At 45.6% G+C, this 21,438-nt stretch overlaps 1 protein-coding gene across 4 annotated transcripts in view; it reads left to right on the forward strand.

Annotated features, from left to right (window-relative positions):
- Positions 1-10,372, forward strand: part of LOC123371454 (toll-like receptor 1) — a 51,666-nt gene extending 41,294 nt beyond the window's left edge. For 3 of the 4 annotated variants that reach the window (XM_045019093.1, XM_045019095.1, XM_045019092.1), the window contains one exon: positions 7,707-10,372. In XM_045019093.1, coding sequence (XP_044875028.1) covers positions 7,791-10,187 — 2,397 coding nt within the window. In that variant the 5' untranslated portion in view covers positions 7,707-7,790 and the 3' untranslated portion in view covers positions 10,188-10,372. Of the gene's footprint in view, positions 1-4,325; positions 4,463-7,706 lie in introns of those variants that run through there. The other variant, XM_045019094.1, reaches the window with a different exon arrangement.
- The last annotated feature ends 11,066 nt before the right edge of the window (positions 10,373-21,438 follow it).

Here is a 21,438-nt window from a genome sequence, read left to right on the forward strand (position 1 = left end):
TCTGTATTCCTGGCTAGTAGAAATTCCTCCTTAGCCTAACATAAGTCCTCTGTACTCCCAAGTGACCCGCAAAGGGACCCTTAAGGGGTCCAACCTGTCACAATTACAACAATAGGTAACCCACCAACCACCCCTTTATGTCCTATGACTTGCAGGGGTGTTAACGGAAGATTGGACAAATAACCAGGGAGGAGTATAAAAGTATTGCTCAGGCATGCAGGTGTGAAATTAGGAAGGCCAAATCACACTTGGAGTTGCAGCTAGCCGGAGATGTTAGGAGTAACAAGAAGGGTTTCTTTAGGTATGTTAGCAACAGGAAGAAAGTCAAGGAAAGTGTGGGCCCCTTGCTGAATGAGGGAGGGAACCTAGTGACAGAGGATGTGGAGAAAGCTAGTGTACTCAATGCTTTTTTTGCCTCTGTCTTCACAGACAAGGTCAGCTCCCAGACAGCTGCACTCTGCAGCACGGTATGGGGAGGAGGTGACCAGCTCTCTGTGGAGAAAGAAGTAGTTCGGGACTATTTAGGAAAGCTGGACGAGCACAAGTCCATGGGGCTGGATGCGCTGCATCCGAGGGTGCTAAAGGAGTTGGCCGATGAGATTGCAGAGCCATTAGCCATTATCTTTGAAAAATCATGGCGATCGGGGGAGGTCTCGGACGACTGGAAAAAAGCTGATGTAGTGCCCATCTTTAAAAAATGGAAGAAGAAAGATCCAGGGAACTACAGGCCAGTCTCACCTCAGTCCCTGGAAAAATCATGGAACAGGTCCTCAAGGAATCAATCCTGAACCACTTAAAGCATGGGGAAAGTGGAACAGTCAGCGTGGATTCACCAAGGGCAAGTCATGCCTGACTAACCTAATTGCTTTCTATGAGGAGATAACCGGCTCTGTGGATGAGGGGAAAGCAGTGGATGTGCTATTTCTGGACTTTAGCAAAGCTTTTGATACAGTCGCCCACAGTATTCTTGCCAGCAAGTTAAAGAAGTATGGGCTGGATGAATGGACGGTAAGGTGGATAGAAAACTGGCTAGATGGTCGGGCTCAACGGGTAGTGATCAATGGTTCCATGTCTAGTTGGCCGCCGGTATCAAGTGGAGTGCCCCAAGGGTCGGTGCTGGGGCCGGTTTTATTCAATATCTTCATTAACGATCTGGAGGATGGTGTGGACTGCACCCTTAGCAAGTTTGCAGATGACACTAAACTGGGAGGAGTGGTTGATACGCTGGAGGGTAGGGATAGGATACAGAGGGACCTAGACAAATTAGAGGATTGGGCCAAAAGAAATATGATGAGGTTCAACAAGGACAAGTGCAGAGTCCTGCACTTAGGACGGAAGAATCCCATGCACTGTTACAGACTAGGGACCAAATGGCTGGGCAGCAGTTCTGCAGAAAAGGACCTAGGGGTTATGGTGGACGAAAAGCTGAATATGAGTCAACAGTGTGCCCTTGTTGCCAAGAAGGCTAATGGCATTTTGGGTTGTATAAGTAGGGGCATTTCCAGCAGATCGAGGGATGTGATCATTCCCCTCTACTCAGCACTGGTGAGGCCTCATCTGGAGTACTGTGTCCAGTTTTGGGCCCCACACTACAAGAAGGATGTGGATAAATTGGAGAGAGTCCAGCGGAGGGCAACAAAAATGATTAGGGGGCTGGAGCACATGACTTATGAGGAGATGCTGAGGGAACTGGGATTGTTTAGTCTGCAGAAGAGAAGAATGAGGGGGGATTTGATAGCTGCTTTCAACTACCTGAAAGGGGGTTCCAAAGAGGATGGATCTAGACTGTTCTCAGTGGTAGAAGATGACAGAACAAGGAGTAATGGTCTCAAGTTGCAGAGGGGGAGGTTTAGGTTGGACATTAGGAAAAACTTTTTCACTAGTAGGGTGGTGAAGCACTGGAATGGGTTACCTAGGGAGGTAGTGGAATCTCCTTCCTTAGAGGTTTTTAAGGTCAGGCTTGACAAAGCCCTGGCTGGGATGATTTAGTTGGGTTTGGTCCTGCTTTGAGCAGGGGGTTGGACTAGATGACCTCCTGAGGTCCCTTCCAACCCTGAGATTCTATGATTCTATGAACAGGCCACTTCACCTTAAATAGTCCCATAGAATACATGCTAACTACTTATGCTAAACTAGCTGTTTGACCTTGTATTTAGCTGTGACACTGAATACCTTTCCCAGACCTGAGGAAGAGCTCTGGTGTAGTGCGGCTCTCCAAAATGGCAGCGCCCTCTTCTTCCTTAACCTCCAGCTACCAGCCAGCCCTCCTGGCCTCGCTCTGATAACTGGACCTGGCCAAGTACAATGAGTCCCTGGAGAAGCGCTGGGCCGAGGCAGAGCAATCAATGCCTGCCTCAAGCTTCCAAGACTTCCCTGTTGGTGTGTTGTTTGGGATAGGACCCATTCTCTTCTGGTGGTATGTCATCAAAACTGACAGGGATCGTAAAGAGAAACTTATCCAGGAAGGGAAGTATGAGTGACCATTCAGTCTCAGCTCCTAAATCCCAGGGAAGTGGATGTTGCAGTGCTGCTGTTGAGCTATTCATAGAAAGTGCTGTATATTTTACATTGATGAAAAGACTAATCCTCTATCAAAATACATTTTACATTATTATAGTCATAGGATTGTGAAAATAAATAAACAAAAAAACAACAGAAGTTGGTCCAATCAAAGATTTTACCTCACTGACCGTGTTACTCTAATATCCTGTGACTGACACGGCTACAACAGCACTACATACAGAGATTATAAAGCTTTCATGGCTAATTTTAATCAGACCTTCAGTTTTGTTAATCCCTTGGGTTCAAGCCAATTACTGCAAAAGTCTATTAATTTTGTAAATTTATTGAACTTTGTGCTGATATGCAGATGTTATAAAAGAGAATTTAAGTAAAAGAAAATGCTGTATTTTGACATGCACGTTGCAAGGCAATGCAGCATTCTCAGGGTCAGCCATACACTTAGTTTTTCCCTTCTATTCCTGCATCAGCTGGGGGAATACCATGCTGGTAAATAGCAGTGCTGCCATGTCTTCCCAGTTTGCCCATTGCCTTTTTGAACAAAACCTAAAGAAAGGAAAAGTAAGGTGGAAAATGTCTTACTATCTCCAAGTGCACCCCAGAATGGGAAGAACGGATGGCAACAACATTCCAAAACTGAAGAAAAAAAGATAACTTTTTATAATTGTAGGCATGGAAATTAGTATTGGGACAATAACTTCTTGTGCAGGGTCTCTGCTCCCCTGTAGCTGAAATGTCATGACCTTCACAGCTAGGGGGCTTATCAGCTGCTGAATATTTGAAAAATCTCTGAAGGAAGCTCAAGAGGATGAGGAAGGAGATGTTGGCTGGAGTAATAAGATGCAGAAGATCAAGCAATAAACACCTTGCAACACTGAGTCTCAGAGCCCAGGCCAATTGACTCAGACTCATGGGGCTTGGGCTGCGGGGCTAAAAATGCAGTGTAGACTTTTGAGCTCAGGTTGGAGCCCAGCCTCTGATGCCCACCCCCTCAAGGGGTTTCAGGTCCCAGGCTCCAGCCCAAGTCTGAATGTCTTCACTGCAGTTTTTAGCCCCACAGCCCAAGCCCCTGGAGTCCAAAACAGCAGACCCAGGCTAGTCGCAGCTGTGCCATAGGTCTTTTTTTTTTTTTTTTTTTAGTGTAGATATGCTGCCAGAGGCTTTCGATGGAGCACCTGGACACAGAAGGGGAGCATTTGGAGAATGATGAAAAGACATATAAGAAAGTCTGCAGGACATGATGCAGAAGCAAACAGCTCCGCTGGGGAACACTGACACTATGTTCAAACCAGCGGGCCAACCTAGCCATGGTCTGCAACCTGGGGAGAGCACACGATATTGGGAACCCTCTTTCAGTTCCCCATGTCAGGCCCTTCCCATGTCACTCCACCCCGCAGGACAAGGGGAACAGTTTTGACCCCCCCAACCCCACACATTTTTGTGAGCCCATCAACACAAACATGAGCACTTAGCACTTGAGGCATGGTCTGAGACAAGCATCATAGTGTTCTCCAGAGGTTTTAAGTTTGTGCTTGTCATGTTGAATCAAACATGGAAAGGAGGAGGAGTGTGGAAGAAGTACCAGGAAGCCCTTCTGTGTACATATGGCTAGAAGGCCAGTCACAGTTGTAGCACCACTGTAAACAGTTCTCTTAATAAAGAGCTTCTCATGTTCTTACATGAAACAGCACTCGGCATCTTGCATATTGAGCCCTGAAAAAGGCTTCAGTAGAACGTGAAGTTGACAGTGAAGGTTTTGCTTCCTGTTTTTTATACATATGACTGAGGAGAGACGTGGTAAATCTCGTCATCATCTGTGCTACTATCAGAAACACCCATTGTTACACCATCAAACTTGTCTCAGTATTATTTTAAGCAGTTTGACTTTGGTAAATACTCTACGTAGTGGGCAGCTTTACTTCCAGATAAGCCATATTGTCATGTAAGTATCCCATATGTTAAGATGAGCATGTAGACAATTGTTTCCTTGTACTGAACTGTAGTATCAGTATCTTACTACTTAAGTCCCACTTAACCCCAAAATGCAGTGAGATTCTGTTTGTTAGAAGTATTGAGAATGAGTAAAAATATTCCACTTTATTTATCTGCTTTTTATCTGTGGTCATTATTGATTATAAAAGGAGTTTGCTTTTGGAAAGAAATTCACCCCTATGCAGAGGACCAACATGAAAACTTGATATCACTTAAGTCCTGCCTTGAAGGGGTTAAGTGGGACTTAAGTGTTGCATAAGCCTTTTGCTAGCCCTTTGCCCAGGAGTAAATTTCACTTGCTATTGACTTTGTAGGCTGTGTTCTGTATATATCCTTCATATTTTGGTGTGTACATGAAGATGCTTTGAACTGGGAGACAAATGCCTTCAGAGAAAGGAGATAAAGAGTATTTAATGGCAAAATGGGCAATAGTGGCTAATGCTGTCTCTATTCACCCCACCTCCAGACTCCAGGGAACTGGTGTTGTTTCTGCTAATGTTGACTAGAATTATTTGAATTTTGAAATTTCAGTGAAAATTTTCATCTGAATGTTGAATTTCAACAAAAAAGGGACAAAAATATAGCAAATATCTTGGCAAATTTCCCCATTTTCCAACTAGTGTAAAAGGGAACTGGGAGTATCACTGCTGCTGCCTCTTCATGTTACCATTCTCTGGTAGGCTGAGCTGCTTCAGTGTTTGACTTCAGCACCAAACAGTGTTATGCGTATGCGGTGCCTGTCTCAGATAACACTTCACCATAGTTCATACCACAGCAGCATGCTAAATTTAAACACAAGGGACAACCGTGCACAGCTTGGGTCCCTCCACATCCAGGGCCGGCTCCAGACCCCAGCACGCCAAGCGCGTGCTTGGGGCGGCATGCCACGGGGGGCGCTCTGCCGGTCGCCGGGAGGGCGGCAGGCGGCTCTGGCGGACCTCCCGCAGGCATGCCTGCGGAGGGTCCACTGGTCCACCGGAGCCGCGGGACCAGCGGACCCTCCGCAGACACGTCTGCGGGAGGTCCACCGGAGCCGCGGGACCGGCGACCGGCAGAGCGCCCCCCGCGGCATGCCACCGTGCTTGGGGCGGCGAAATTGCTAGAGCCGCCCCTGTCCACATCCTCACTTACTATGTCTCCTGACTTCATTTTCTCACAGCAGTGGGATCACCTTCTTCATATAGCTCTGTGTTTTACTGGGATTTGGGGTCCTCTGCCAACCATGACTCAGAGCTGCAGATGAATGGGATCTGCCACTGTTTGGAGGGGGTGTGGGAGTCTCCCTGTCCTGGTGCTTCCTGGGAAATTTCAATATAGCCCTATAGACCAGTCTGAGCTTGATATAAAACCAGCTTCTGCCCTCAGATGCACTCATACAGCTGCTGTGGGGCAGAAGCTGGCCCATATTATTATAAAACATTGTTTTCCTCAGCAGTTACATTTCCACTTCATCCTGTTACTCTTCTGTTGTTGCCTTTATTAGCTTTATTTTACACGTATTTTTGCTTTCCTTGTTTCAAAGAAAAAAGGGAACTGAGAGATGAGGGGAAGAGATTTTTTTATTAATCTAATCAAATTAGCCTGGGTCTAATTAGGATTATACCATAGAATACATAAAAGTTTATTCTTGATTGTTATTTAAACAAAAATTACTTTAAGGGTGAGCTGAAAAGCATTTTACCTGCCTAGAACCAAAGTGCAGGGTTTTATATTTTTCCTGCAACAGTTGATGAGTCACTAATACTTAGTCAGGTGTTCATTGCATTAATTACTTGCCTTGGGGTATGTCTATCATCATCACAGGAGGGGATTGCAGCTCAAGTGGATGCACCAGAGCTAGCGCAAGTACTGGAGCAGTGAAGCTGTGGCAAGCTTCAGCATGGGTTAGCCCCGTGAATAATTACCCAGGGTTCTGAGTGGGCTTTTGCAGCCCATACTGAAGGGTGCACTGTGCACCTTCATTGCTCCAGGACCTGAGCTAGCTAGACTGAAGCCAGCTCGGGTATGTTTACTTGAGCTGCAATCACACCCTGTGAGTATAATATGGACATACACTTAGATGATAGTAATGCCACCAACATTCTTGGCTTGTTGTTGGGCAAACACCCCTTCAAGACTCTTCATAATGCTGAAAAGTTTGGCCATAAGATCACTACATTGGGCCAGTTTCTGTCTCCACAATATCTGTCCCCATGGAGTTTTTAACCCACAGATCCTGCCTTATGCTGTTTTCCTCCTTGGCCTTTCTTAGAGCTTCTTGGTCTGTCCTGCTGCCACTGCAAGGCAATGCAGGGCTGAAACTAGCAGACGTGGGGGCCTTTGCAGTGCCATGAGGTTAGTGCTAGCTTTGTGTGGAATACTGGATCATACAGATACATTGACTACACTATGGTCACACTGTAATCACATTGTTCTACACTTTTTGATATATTGTAGTTGCTGTACTTAAGAGGAGGGATTCTTCCCCAAGCTCACTAGTGCACAGTGGGAATGAACACTCAGCACCATCTCTTTGGTGTAGCCTGCTCTCCATCGCACAACTGGCTGGCTCCTTGAGCTGGTGTGGGGGGAGTGTAGGGCCATGATTACACCAACTTTCCTGCCTCTAAACCAGGAGGAGAAACTCCTGTGCTCCTCTGAGTGTAAGGACTGTGCTTAGCTGACCTTTGGGCCGGGCTGCAAGGCTTGTGGCAGCTTTGTCACCTACTGTGTCAGGACCAGGCCAATCTAGAACATCCTATGGAAGACTTTAGATCTGCAGATTCTGGGTCACAGTAAGATATTCTTATTTACATGAGATTTTTCCTTTAATGCCTAAATACATCAATACTGTTTCAGTTTGTTTCATTTTAAAGTTTGCTGAGAAGTTTGTATTTGCTAATACCTTTGCAGTTTCTACCTGTATTTTTTCTTTAAAAAGGCATCAGTGTTTGTATCCATCCTACTGAAAAATACTAAATATTTAACAAAATAAAAGCACGAGTCTCTTTGTGCTGCTTTACCTTTATACTTAACAAAGAAATTGTCCTTGAGAAATTACCGGAAATAAATAATATGAATTTGATACTAATTGAGAAAAATAATGTGCAGGATATCATTTTTATTATATAAACTATGTGGTGAAATTATATTCTACCACATACCATCATCTCACTAAAAATACAATAATTTAATCATGCCATTTCTTTTTATAGGGTTAGAGTCAGCACTGAGAAATATTAGACAGAAAACACAATTATCAACATCTTCAAAGAGCCAGCATAATACTGGAGGAAACCATGGGATTCCCAGCAAATATCTTCCTTTTTGCTTGTATGTTTACATTTACACTGTGGAATAATATCCAGCTGTCTATGGAAAATGAATTTACTGCACACTATTCAAGCAGCTTTCTAGCTTGTGTTCCAAAAAGCCAGTCAAAACATACAACAGTGCTGGATTTATCTCAGAAAAATATCTCTGAACTTCATATCTCAGACTTCAGTTCTCTCCCTGAACTGCAAGTATTAAATCTGTCTCACAATCTAATCAGAGAGCTTGACTTCAATGTTTTCAAATTCAATGAGAAATTAGAATGCTTAGATTTATCTCATAACAACTTGTGGAATATGTACTGTCAGACTCTTGCTGGTCTTAGACATTTAGATCTTTCCTTCAATAAGTTTAAAACTTTGCCCATCTGTCAGGAATTTGGCAATATGTTGAACCTGGAATACCTGGGACTGAGTGCCACAATGATACGAAAGTCAGACTTCAGAGGTATTACACATTTGCAACTGCATACTGTCTTCCTAACCTTAGAAGACCTTTCTCACTATGAAGCCAAGAGTCTGACAGTCTTAAACACAAAGAACCTTCACATTGTTTTCCCAATAAACAAAAACTTTGCTTTTCCCCTTTTGTATGATGGAATGAACACGTCAGAGAAGTTAGAATTGTCAAATATTAGATATAACTCTACAGATTTCCCTTTCCCTACTTTTGACCCTTTGAAATTCAAGACACTCAGTCTGAGGTTCAACAATGTGGATTTGTCCTGGAGTATCCTTGTGCGAATTTTCACAATTGTTTGGTCTACACCTGTAGAATATTTCACTGTGAAAAATTTGACCTTTCAGGGATCTATTCAGAGTACAACCAATACTGACTTTTCACTCTTAAGCTATTGGGCACAATCTGTCTATTCAGGTAGTTCAATGAAAGCACTTATACTAGACCATATTCGTACTAAGGTGTTTTCTTTCTCTCAAGATATTCTGTACAAAACATTTTCAGATATGAACATTGAAAATTTGACAATATCTGATGCATTTATGCCACACATGCTTTGCCCTTCTTCCACTAGCCTGTTTCAATATTTAGATTTTTCATACAATGCCCTGACAGATGAGGTATTTAAGAACTGTGACACTCTGACTCATTTGAAAATGCTTATCTTACAGAGAAATCAATTAGAGAATCTTTCCAAGGTGAGCTCCATGACGAGTAAAATGAAATCACTGAAACACATGGACATAAGTAGGAATTTGCTGTATTATGATGAGAATGAGAACTACTGCCACTGGGTTGGAACTCTGGCTAAACTGAATTTGTCCTCAAACAAATTGACAGACTCAGTTTTTGGATGTTTGCCAATCAATGTTCAAATACTTGATCTGCAAAATAACCAAATCAGAACGGTCCCCAAAGACATTACTGAACTGAAAGCTTTGAAAGAGCTAAATATTGCATTTAACAGGTTAACTGAGCTGCCTGGATGTAGTCATTATAGGGGTCTGGAATTACTGAATATAGAAGAGAATTCAATTCTCACTCCATCATCTGACTTCTTCCATAGCTGTCAAAATATCAGAGAGCTCAGAGGAGGACACAATCCATTCCAATGTTCTTGTGAATTACGAGACTTTGTTAATTTTGAAAAAAAATCAGGCGGAAGGTTGGTTGGCTGGCCAGAATCTTATGTGTGCGAATATCCAGATGGCTTAAAGGGAACCCAGCTAAAGGACTTTCAGTTGTCTGAACTATCTTGCAATACAACGCTCTTGCTTGTTGTAGCTCTAGTTGTTACAGTGGTGGTAGTGGCTGTGACATCCTTTCTGTGTATCTATTTTGACATAATGTGGTATTTGAAGATGATGTGGCAGTGGATGCAAACAAAACGTAGGGTTCGGAAGAGTCACCCTGAAGATCTGCAAAGCATTTTACAGTTTCATGCTTTTATTTCATACAGCGAACGGGATTCCCTCTGGGTGAAGAATCATCTGATCCCAAATCTGGAGAAGGAAGATGGGTCTGTACAGATCTGTCTGCATGAGAGGAACTTCATTCCTGGCAAAAGTATAGTTGAGAACATTATAAACTGCATTGAGAAAAGCCACAAATCAATCTTTGTTTTGTCTCCCAATTTTGTTCAGAGTGAATGGTGCCACTATGAGCTTTACTTCGCCCATCACAAATTATTTAGTGAAAGTTCCAATAGCTTAATCCTCATTTTACTGGAACCAATCCCGCAGTATCTCATTCCTGCCAGATATCACAAGCTGAAAGCTCTCATGGCAAAGAGAACATACTTGGAGTGGCCAAAGGAGAAAAGCAAACATGGGCTTTTCTGGGCTAACCTTAAGGCGGCTATTAACACTAACCTGCCAGTGTCCACTGAAATGATTGTGGTGTAGACCACAAGATAATTTACCAATTCTTGGATTTTATCTGTGTTAATTTTGCTTATAATGCAACTAATGCAAACTCAACTGATTTGCTATGGAATTACACGGTGTTAACCAAATCACCATCTTGCTCATAGTATTCATGATTGTGTACCCAAAAATACATGTAATAAATGTAGAAATTATTTTCATTTCTATTAGTGAAATCATTGTGTAAAAAGTGTTCTTATATAGTTTGCCTATTATAAAAGGGCAGAAGAGGAAAATATTCATAATAATTCTACTGTTTTAATTATTTTATGCTCAGATGTTCAGGGTGAATTTTTTTCTGGAGCTGTGTTCCCTTTAATACTAGTCATAATTGAAAATAATGGAAATGATGAGTGGGTTTGATGTAATGAAGTTCTGTAGCATTATGCTTTTTAAGGCTGAAATATGTCTACAAATAATTTTGTGCCTGACATGTTTTGGAGTTTTGGCCTTATAAAATTTGTTGCTTGTATTAAATAAAAGAAAGTTCTTTCTTAAGACTATCATTGGATTTTCAGTTATGTAGTACAGCTTAGCTGTACTAAGTAGTAAGAACATAACATAATGGCCATAGGGAGTCAGACCAATGGTCCATCTAGCCCAGTATCCTGTCTTCTGACAGTGGCCAGTACCAGATGCTTCAGAAGGAATGAACAGAATAGGGCAATTATTGAGTGATCCATTCTATGGCTGCTTCTGGCAGTTTAGGGACACTAGAAGCTTGGGGTTTCATCCCTGACCATCTTGGTTAATAGCCATTAATGGACCCATCCTCCATGAACTTACCCTAATTCTTTTTTGAACCCAGTTATACTTTTGACCCTCACAACCTCTCAAGGCAACAAGTTCCACAGGTTGACTGGGAGTTGTGTGAAAAAGTATTTCCTTGTGTTTGTTTTATTATTATTTTCATTGGATGAGCCCTGGTTCTTGTGTTATGTGAAGGGGTAAAGAACACTTCCCTATTCATTGTCTCCACACCAGTCATGATTTTATAGTCCTCTATCATATCTCCCCTTCGTTGTCTCTTTCCTAAGATGCACAGAATGATGTATTCACAGACTAGTTGCGTTCAGTGGAACTATTCATGTGCTAAATGCTAAGCACATACTAAAGGGACTGAGTCAAAGCCAATTTATGTCAATCAGAGCCTTTCCCCCATCCATTAAGAAGCTTTCCTATGTAAGGCCTACAGGATTTGGCCCTATATTCCTCTTTTAATACTTCTTGCTTTGCTGCACTTAAGCATTCCGGTTGGCCTAGATCTGCTTACAAAGGGGGTACAGAATTTCTCAGGAATCTCTATTCATTATTTATTGTATATTAGTTAATACCTGAAGTTATGAAGAAAAATATTTAACATGGTAATACTCAACATTGCTACAATCTACAGGGATCGGATCAGTCCATAACAGCTCACTTTTTTAAATCTTATTTTTGATGAAAAGAAGTTACTATATATTTTGATAAAGTAACATGGTTCCTATGAGGATTGACAAAGATATAACAGGAACAAAAGAGTCCTTTACTCTTTCAATTTACCACTTTTTTGACCAGATTGCGCTTATTTGGAAACACCATAATGGCTTGTTCATTTATAAAACACATTTTATTTTTATTATAGCCAGTTATCTCCTTCAGCAACTAATGAGCAATCTACATTATTCTTCATTATTTTTAGCTGATGATAGATTAGATAGAAAGACTACACATAGTTTTGCGGATATTTAGAAAATGTATTACATAAATTGTATTAAAGAAAAGCCCCTTTTATTTACAGAACATCAAAAACAAAGCAAAATATGCATTAAAAAGAAGAATTCCCATATGTTCTAGTTAGCGGGATTTTTGGATTAGCAGAACTGATACTGAATTAGCCAATCTGTTTAATATTTCGATGCAGAAACTTCTCATTTTTGGTAGTTCTCCTTTCAGCTTCAGACAGTGTATTTTAACTCTCATAGCCTGTTCTCTTTGCATGTGTGGGAAACCCACAATGGATTTAGCCACAGGGTTTGGAAGGGAGGGGGTATGATATTGAGGGGATGGTCTGGGGTTGCTGATGTTAGTGTGGCTACATCAGAGGTCAACAGCTTTTCACTTCCGTTGCGTGCTATATTACAATTGTGTCAGAGTTTGGAGGCTTACTCAGAGGGGAGTTTGGCAGAAGTCCCAGTCACCCCACATGGGTTTGAGATACAGGAGAAAAACAGATGGTGCAGACCCCACACATTGGGTTCGGAGTCTGTCATAGGGTAGCTGTTCCCATGGATAGACCAAGTGAAGCTCCCCTCGACCAGAGCAGGCAAGTCCAATCCAGTCAATTAAAGAGGGCTGGGCTACACCTGGGCCTACAAAGGGCTGCTAATAGGCAGTTGGAGGGGAAGAATGGAGACAGGCTATGCCCTGAGGAGAGAAAGCCATACCAGAGTACAGCTAGCTCCTGTGTTGGGGACCCTGGAGCAAGGGGCTTGGGCTCGGGCTCCTGGAAGCAACCCTAGGGCTGTTGCCTCAGGAAGGGAGTGGAGCAGACTGAAACTGGGAAGCTTCCAGGATTAGAGGTGCCTGTCATGGATCACCCTGAAGCCTGAGGCTAAGTAATGAGTTATTCACCAGTGAGGCTTTCTTGATTAAGAAAATAAACCTCCTTGTTGGAGTGGGAGAAGCCTGGCCTGGTGACAGAGTCATTAATGCAGGGGTAGGAGAGAAAAATTCAGACTCCGACTCACACAGGGAACGTTGATTCATGACATAAGATCACTCTTCCAGGATCCAGGGTGGGGCCTCAGGACTTTGAGGGTTCCATAGAGGTTAGTTGAGAACATGATTATGCAGGAGTGTCAGACAAAGTGGAAGTTCTGCAACACTTACGATAAGCTATTGAGAGGTATTGTAGACATTTTATCACCGCTCCACCAGGAAGCTACAACAGACAGTAAGATGGGACAGGACAAGCAAAGCAAGGACAAGCTAAGCAGCCAAGGGTGGCTAGAACCTGGACAAAAGCATCTTTTTTAATTTACACGGGTGTCATTTCAGAACAATTCCTGGGAAGAAGCTTGGATATTATCAGGAGGGCATGTAATACATTTGGAGGCATGGCTTAGTTTAACTATGATGAGCGATTTAGACTGAGAGCTACAACTAAGACTAGGATTTGATGGGACATCCTGCATCATATCCTGTGGATGAGATGCATGACACCATGGGGGCCAGGTATTCACACCGATAGTGGCCTGTTCACTGCTCAGCATGTCCACCAGAGATTTGATGCTCTGAATAATGTTTGCTGAGTTTTTAATGAGGGTGGGTGTTTTTGGAACATCTACAGATTTAAACATGGCTACAAGCTGTGTTTGGGGCCTACGCAGCCCACAACTGCTGTAGCTTTCAGGGAAGACCCCAATATGATAGAAGATTGGGAGGTAAAACCATAGGCGCCGACTCCGCAGGTGCTCCAGGCCCCTTCTCCCCCTCCCTGCCAGCGACGGGCCCCCGTTGATCAGCTCCTTGCCCTCCTTCCCAGCGCATCCTGCCTGAATCAGCTATTCAGTGGCGTGCAGGAGGCACTGGGGGGAGGGGGAGCAGCAGGGGGAAGGAAGAGGTGGGGTGAGAGGGTGGAATGGGGCAGGAAGAGGTGGGGCGGGGCTGAGCACGCATCGGGGGACTTCCCCAGATTCTGGGGAGTGAAGGGGCAGTTCCAGCCCCTTCCGGCCCTGGGACGCTGCTCTGCAGCATGGCGGGCTGGCAGCTGCCTGAGAGAGCCTGGCTGGGGAGGTGGCTTCCGCTTCTTGCCCGGGCTTGTGTGCCATGGACCGGGGGCAAGCAAGCTGGAGTCCCCCATCCCCCGGCACCCAAGCTCGGGCAGTGTGCAGAAGCCACCTCCCCAGCCAGGTTCTGTCAGGCAGCTGCCAGGCAGCAGAGCAGCACCTGGGAAGGGCCAGTGTTAGAAGCAGCTCCCTCCCACCATGGAGAGCAGCAGAGCATGCGGGGTGTGGGTGTGTGTGCCAGACACACCGGGAGGACAGAGCGCCCTCCCTCCCCCCGTAGGTAACATGCTGTGGGGACAGCGCAGTGGCCCTGTTCTGGGTGGTGGTGGTTGCTGGGAGGACATGTGACTCCCCTTAGGCACCAGTTGTCTAGGGGAGGGGGCAGAATGGGGCAGGAAGAGGCACAGCGGGGGCATAAAGAGGTGAGGCAGGTCCTTGGGGGGAAGGGGTGGAGTGGGGGCAGGGTCTGGGATGGTGCGGGGTTGAGCACCCCACAGAAATCAGGAAGTTGGCGCCTATGGGTAAACCTACCACCCCCTGCTTACACCAGGTTATGAAATTGGGGACGGAGTTCAGGGAACAGGAAAGAGGAGCTGGGGGTATTGGGAAAAGCTTGTCTCTAGTTAAGCTCTGAGTGTTTCAGGTATTCGGCTGAGGTTACCCTAACAAGAAGTTGTGGCATATTTATAGGAAGTTTTTAATTTAATCTTTGGCCAGACAGTGAACCCTCTGGACCACCAAGGTGCCTAATGGCTCCTCTGGAGGACAAGGGGTGCTTATTAGCAGCAAAGGATCCATCCTTGGCATTGGGAGAGATGTATGAGGAAGCCTCTGTATTCCAACTGCCTTCTGTGCGATCTGTACGCTCAAACCCATGGGGTGCAGATTTGGGTACTGTGTAGCACTGGGTCTTGTGCCCTGGTAATAACTCATGCTTCAGTGAAGACTATTCCAGGAGTGAAATCCTGACCCACTGAAGTCAGTGGGTGTTTTGCCATTGACTTCAGTGGGACCAGGATTTTGTCCATATGTCTAAAGTATATGATACTGTCTAATAACGTCACTGTGCCAGTATGTTGAGTAGGCACCTTTTCAACTGTGTGTAATGATCATGCAAATATAATAATAGATTTAGAAAAACAGACCTATTACTAAAAGTTAAAAAAACCTGGGCATGTTTCATCTTGAGAAGAGATGACTGCGGGGAGGGGAACTGATAACAGTCTTCAAATACATTAAGGGCTTTTATAAAGAGGACAGGGATCAAATATTCTCCATGTCCACTAAAGGCGGGACAAGAATTAACAGGCTTAATCTGCAGCAAGGAAGGTTTAGGTTAAATATTAGGAAACATTTTCTAACTATACAGGTAGTTAAGCCCTGGTATAGACTTTCAAGGGAGGTTGTGGAATTCCCATCACTGGAGGTTTTTAAGAACAGGTTGGACAAACATCTGTCAAGGATGGCCTACGGTCACTTGGTCCTGCCTCAGTACAGTGGGCTGGACTTGATGACTTCTTGAGGTCCCTTCCAGCCCTGTATTTCTATGATAGGTGGTGTACCCAGAAATGGCCCTCCAATTGGATACAAAGTGGTATAAAAAAGAATGAAACATTCCTGAATTTTCTTTTCCGTGTTGGTAGCAGAAACTATTTGGGGAATGGATCTGGCAAACAAAAGTGAGTTTTTGAAGTGACAGCATGGTGGTGGTACATGTTATCAATTGCCAGGCCTACAGATCACACTGGGTTATGAGCTTGGTAAGGGCATTTGTATTAGTGGTTAAATCTGCAAGCGGTGTGGTACGCTAAGAGCACGGCAAGACACGAAAGATGCCCTGGTCAACCACTGCGCCCAGCCCATCTCCAACCGTCTCGACTCTGTCCTGCCATTGGAGCAAGATGGGATCTGGGAAGAGAGAGTGAGGCTGACTATGCGCACCTCTCCCTCACTTTAATCCAATCCACGCGCAAGTCTTGACATCTAACTTCCGTAAATTTCAAAGTCCTGTGGCGATGGGCGAGCGACGAAGCAGCAGGTGTGGATACACTGGGAGCTGTAGCCGTGGACCTGCACACAGGCGGCTCAGGTCTAATGGTCGTCTTCTTGCTGATCGAAGCAACAGCTGGATTCGGCGTCTACCTGAGTGACTGAGCAGCCCTTTTTAGGACCGCACTGCTCACCTCCGTAGCAAGAGGAAGGGGCTAGAAAAGGTGCCCTAAACATTGTTTGCTTCACAGAACCCTGGCCAGCTTACCGCGGCTGGAGGGGATCCCATCTTATGCGGTCGAACAACAAAACTTCAAATAACAAACCGCAAGGTGACACCACTCATTATTGGTACATGGAACGTACGCACGCTTCAAGATAACCCCTCAGCAGATCGACCAGAAAGAAGAACAGCCCTGGTCGCTAGAGAGCTCACAAGATTTAACATCGATATTGCAGCCTTGTGTGAAACTCGTCTAGCCAACGAAGGTCAGCTCACAGAAATAGGGGGTGGTTACACATTCTTCTGGTGTGGACGTAGCAGTGACGAACGTCGTGAATCTGTAGTTGGCTTTGCGGTTAAGAATCAACTTGTCCGCAAATTTGCCAGTCTTCCCAAGGGTGTGAACGACCGACTCATGACACTGCATCTTCCACTACCGAGAGGAAAGCAAGCTATACTAATCAGCGCTTACGCACCCACAATGACGAATCCGGATGAAGTAAAGGACAAGTTTTATGAAGATCTTGATGCCCTACTCTCATCCGTGAAGCGTACCGACAGGCTGATTCTACTTGGCGATTTTAACGCGAGAGTAGGATCTGATCACTCTGCCTGGGATGGCGTCATTGGAAAAAATGGAATCGGCAAATGTAACAGCAATGGCCTACTACTCCTGAAGACATGTGTGGCTCATGATCTGATCATTACCAATACTATCTTCCGCCTGCCCACTCGCAAAAAGACGTCCTGGATGCATCCACGCTCCAAGCACTGGCATCTCATTGATTATGTCATCGTGCGGAGGAAAGATAGACAGGATGTAAGGGTGACTAAGGCCATGCCGAGTGCTGACTGTTGGACTGATCATAGACTCATCATCTCTAAATTAAGCCTTTACATCAAGCCAAAGAGACGTCCGCAGGGAAACAGAGCTGTGGTGAAAAAGATTAACATCAGTAAACTGAGGAACCCCAATACAGCAGCTTTACTAGCAGAAGATCTTGACAACCAACTCTTAGAGCTGCAATTAGAGGAAAATGCTGAGAAGGACTGGGAACGCTTCCGGAATATTGTGCACTCTTCTGCACTAAAGGTTCTTGGACCCTCACACAGGAAACAGCAGGACTGGTTTGATGAAAACGATGAAGAGATCAAGGCCTTACTTGCTGAAAAGCACCGCCTTTACCGTGCTCATCAGAACGACCCGTCGTCATCAGCTAAGAAAAATGCCTTTAACAACACTCGCAGGACCGTACAGAACAAGCTTCGCAAGATGCAGGACTCCTGGTTGAGTGCCAAGGCAGGTGAAATCCAGATGTTTGCTGATAGAAACGATGCCAAACGGTTCTACGAAGCCCTCAGATCCTTGTACGGACCTCGGCCCTCAGGGAGCTCTCCTTTACTGGATTTAGATGGTGTAACTCTCATTACTGAGAAGACTCTGATTCTACAGCGTTGGGCTGAGCATTTTCAATCTGTACTGAACCGCCCATCTTCCATTAATAACGAGGCGATTGATAGAATGCCCCAGGCGGATATCAACCACAGTCTGGACGTTCCACCATCAGAGTCTGAAATCCTACAGGCCATCAGCCAGCTGTCCAGTGGCAAGGCCTCAGGATCTGATGCGATCCCAGCAGAAGTTTATAAGGATGGTGGTGCAGTGCTTGTTGACAAACTCACTCAACTGTTTCAGTCCTTCTGGAATCAAGGGTCTATTCCTCAGGAATTGAAAGATGCATCCATCGTACACCTCTACAAGAGGAAAGGAAATCGAAAAGTCTGCGACAATCATAGAGGAATATCATTGCTTTCCAGCGCAGGCAAGATCCTTGCACGAGTGTTGCTGAATCGCCTGATTGACCACCTGGAACAGGGTCTATTACCCGAGACACAGTGCGGCTTTCGTAAAGAGCGTGGCACTGTGGACATGATCTTCGCAGTCCGACAGCTCCAAGAGAAGTGTCAAGAGCAGAATCGTGAACTGTACACCATCTTTGTGGATCTCACTAAGGCTTTTGACACTGTCAGTCGTGAAGGTCTGTGGCGTATCATGTCGAAGTTTGGGTGCCCTGATAGATTCATCCTGATGGTACGTCAGTTCCACGACGGCATGACGGCTCGTGTTCTGGACGACGGAGAAGCTTCAGAGGCCTTTCCCGTCACAAATGGCGTCAAGCAAGGGTGTGTGTTGGCACCGACCCTGTTCAGCATGATGTTTTCAGCCATGCTGTCAGACGCCTTTCAGAACAGTTCCTTGGGAGTCAGCCTGAGATACAGGACTGATGGGAAACTGTTCAACCTGCGAAGACTCCAGGCTGTCACCAAGATAAAGGAGACTGTGCTACGAGACCTCCTTTTTGCTGACGATTGTGCCCTGAATGCTGGATCAGAGCAGGAAATGCAAGCCAGCATGGACAAATTCGCAGCAGCATGCGATAACTTTGGCCTTCTTATCAACATAAAGAAAACCGAAGTGATGCACCAGCCAGCTCCGAAAGCCCAACACCAAGAGCCCATCATCACAGTGAAGGGGCAAAAGCTGCAAGCAGTGGACCAATTTACATACCTTGGCAGCACCCTCTCCCGTGCAGTGACAATTGACATCGAGGTCAACTGCAGAATCGCCAAGGCAAGCTCTGCATTTGGCGGACTGCTGACCAACGTGTGGGACCGCCGTGGAATAAGCCTTGCTACAAAGCTTAAAGTCTACCGAGCAGTAGTGCTAACTACCTTGATGTATGCCAGTGAGACCTGGACTGTATACAGGAGGCACGCTAGGCAATTGAACCACTTCCACACGACTTGCCTCCGCAGACTTCTGAGGATTCGGTGGCAGGATAAGGTGCCTGACACAGAAGTCCTTTCCAGAGCAGGCCTGCCATCAGTTTACACTCTGCTTATGAAAGCCCAGACACGCTGGGCAGGCCATGTTGTGAGGATGCCAGACCACCGCATCCCCAAACAGCTCTTCTATGGTGAGCTGTCTCAAGGAAAGCGATCGCACGGGGGACAAAAGAAGCGATACAAAGATACGCTGAAAGCCTCTCTTAAGTCCCTGGATATCGACGTCACCTCCTGGGAAACCCTGGCACAAGACCGATCGACATGGCGTACGCTGATCCACCAAGGCTGCCAGACATCTGAAGCTAGAAGGATAATACTAGCACAAGAGAAGCGAGCACTCCGTAAAGCCAGAGCTGCAAATGTTGTAACAGTGGTGCCCACGCATGTCTGCCCGACATGTGGCAGAACATTCCGTGCCCGTATTGGCCTTACCAGCCATTTGCGGACGCACTGTGGACAGCTCACAACCTGATAGATGTTAAGGTCTTCTTCGAAAACGATGGACGAACATCATCAAATCTTAACATATGTTTCTCTGCCAAGCATATGCCTGGGAATGATAATGCAATAGCCTGTACATTGTCTTGATTTCAGATGGACAGATTTTGGGATCTAGACCAACAAAGAATCAGAGCGGATGCCAGTAGCATTCTGGAACCTTAGTGTATGATGGCTCTCAGGGTACTATGGTGATCGGTGTCACCATGAAACTTTAGGGCCTATGACAGGAATTTAAACAATTTTGTGCAATTTGAGGAGGAGGGAAAGCCTGGCAATGATATTGCTGATTCCAGACCAGATGCTTCAATACATGGTGTCTCTGGTAACCCAGGGGCTTGCAGCATCTACCATCTCTATTCGCCCTTTGGGCCTTACATTTGCCAGTAGCATGAGGGGTTACCCAGATCCTTGTAGTAGGTTCCTAATTGGAGGATTTCAGTGATTGGTCTTGGGATATGGACCCTAGAAAAGATCCATGTAACCACACCACTGTTCAAATGCATAGAGACTTAATGCAAGTTCTCAATCAAATATAGAAGCAGATAGGAGGCAGCCTTGTTCAAGGGTGCATTCCTAGTAGCGTGTTTCGGAGCTTTTAGAGTTGGCAAATTCGAGGTGAGTACATAATGCTACAGGCATAGGCAGCAGGTACCATAGGCCAAGGATGCTAAGCTTCCCCTAACCCAGGCCACACCCTCACCCATGCTCCACCCCAAGGCCTTGCCCTCTCTCCTTCTCTCCCCCGAAGCTGGCGGGGGCTCGGCTTGGGGCCGACCAGCAGCCCGGAGGTTGAGCTGGGGCTCAGGGCCAGTCTGCAGCCCAGTGCTGTTTGGCCACAGCTTCTCCAGCTGCAGGGTGGGGGTGGGGGGGAGAATGGGCTCTGATGGGTTGGGGGGGCAGAAGGGGCAAGGCCGCGGGGCTTGCCTTCCCAAAGTGGGTGTTCATGTGCTGCTGATGGCTACAGGAGGGAGGTGAGGCAAGGATTTGCACTGTAAGGGCACTAAGGATTTATACAGCAATGGCACCCATTAGAGAGGAGCCCCTTTTTATTCAGGGTGATGGAAGGCCCCTCACAACATACAATTTGTTACAGTTTTCAAACAAAGGCTTACAAAGTTCATGTTATCAGCCAGAAATCTGGTTCCCACTCTTTCCGGGTAGGGGCTGCTATGACTGCAGACTAGCTAGAACTAGGGGCCACAGTGATTCAGGCAATTGGGCAATAGCATTCAGGTGTATACAGGACATACATGAGACCCGAGGTAGAGAATCAGAGCTAATTCTCTTCTCTTACTTTGAGGATCATCAGGCAAATATGCCAAGCAAGTGGTAGTGTGGACTTGCAGGCATAGTATTGCATCCTGGGTGCATAGGTGGGCCTCCAAGTGATTGGGCAGTTCACATCTGGGTCTGGGGAGTGAGGGAACCCTGAGCTGGCATGGAAGAAGAGGCATGCTATGGGACCAGCTGATGCACCTTGTACGCTCTTTGACAGCCAGGGAACAGGCACTAGATGCAAATATTGTTCACCTCAGTTTAAAAAAAAAGAGGGGGGAATGGAATCTATGGATATCTGAGTAGCCGGTGAGAGTGGGAGAGGCAGCCAACCATTTTGCTGGTGCCTCCGTGTGGCCGATGTCCAGTACAGTAGTTGGTATGGAAGAATTTGAAGGAAGGCATCCCTTATGGGAACTGAGTAGGAGGGTTTCAGGCTCCTATGTGTTGTTAGTCGGGAGCTGATCGCCCTCCTTTTCCTGGCCCCTTTTAAGGAAGCTGAGGAAGTGTATGAGGCTCCACGTCGGGATCAGTGGGGGACCAACTCCCTTCCCCCTGCGTTGTACAACTTGTTAGGTACTTCCAGATATTATAAGTGAATAAAGTTGCAGCCTAATTAAACTAA

The sequence above is a fragment of the Mauremys mutica genome, chromosome 5 (assembly GCF_020497125.1).
Source record: "Mauremys mutica isolate MM-2020 ecotype Southern chromosome 5, ASM2049712v1, whole genome shotgun sequence".
Classification (NCBI taxonomy): Eukaryota; Metazoa; Chordata; order Testudines; family Geoemydidae; genus Mauremys; species Mauremys mutica.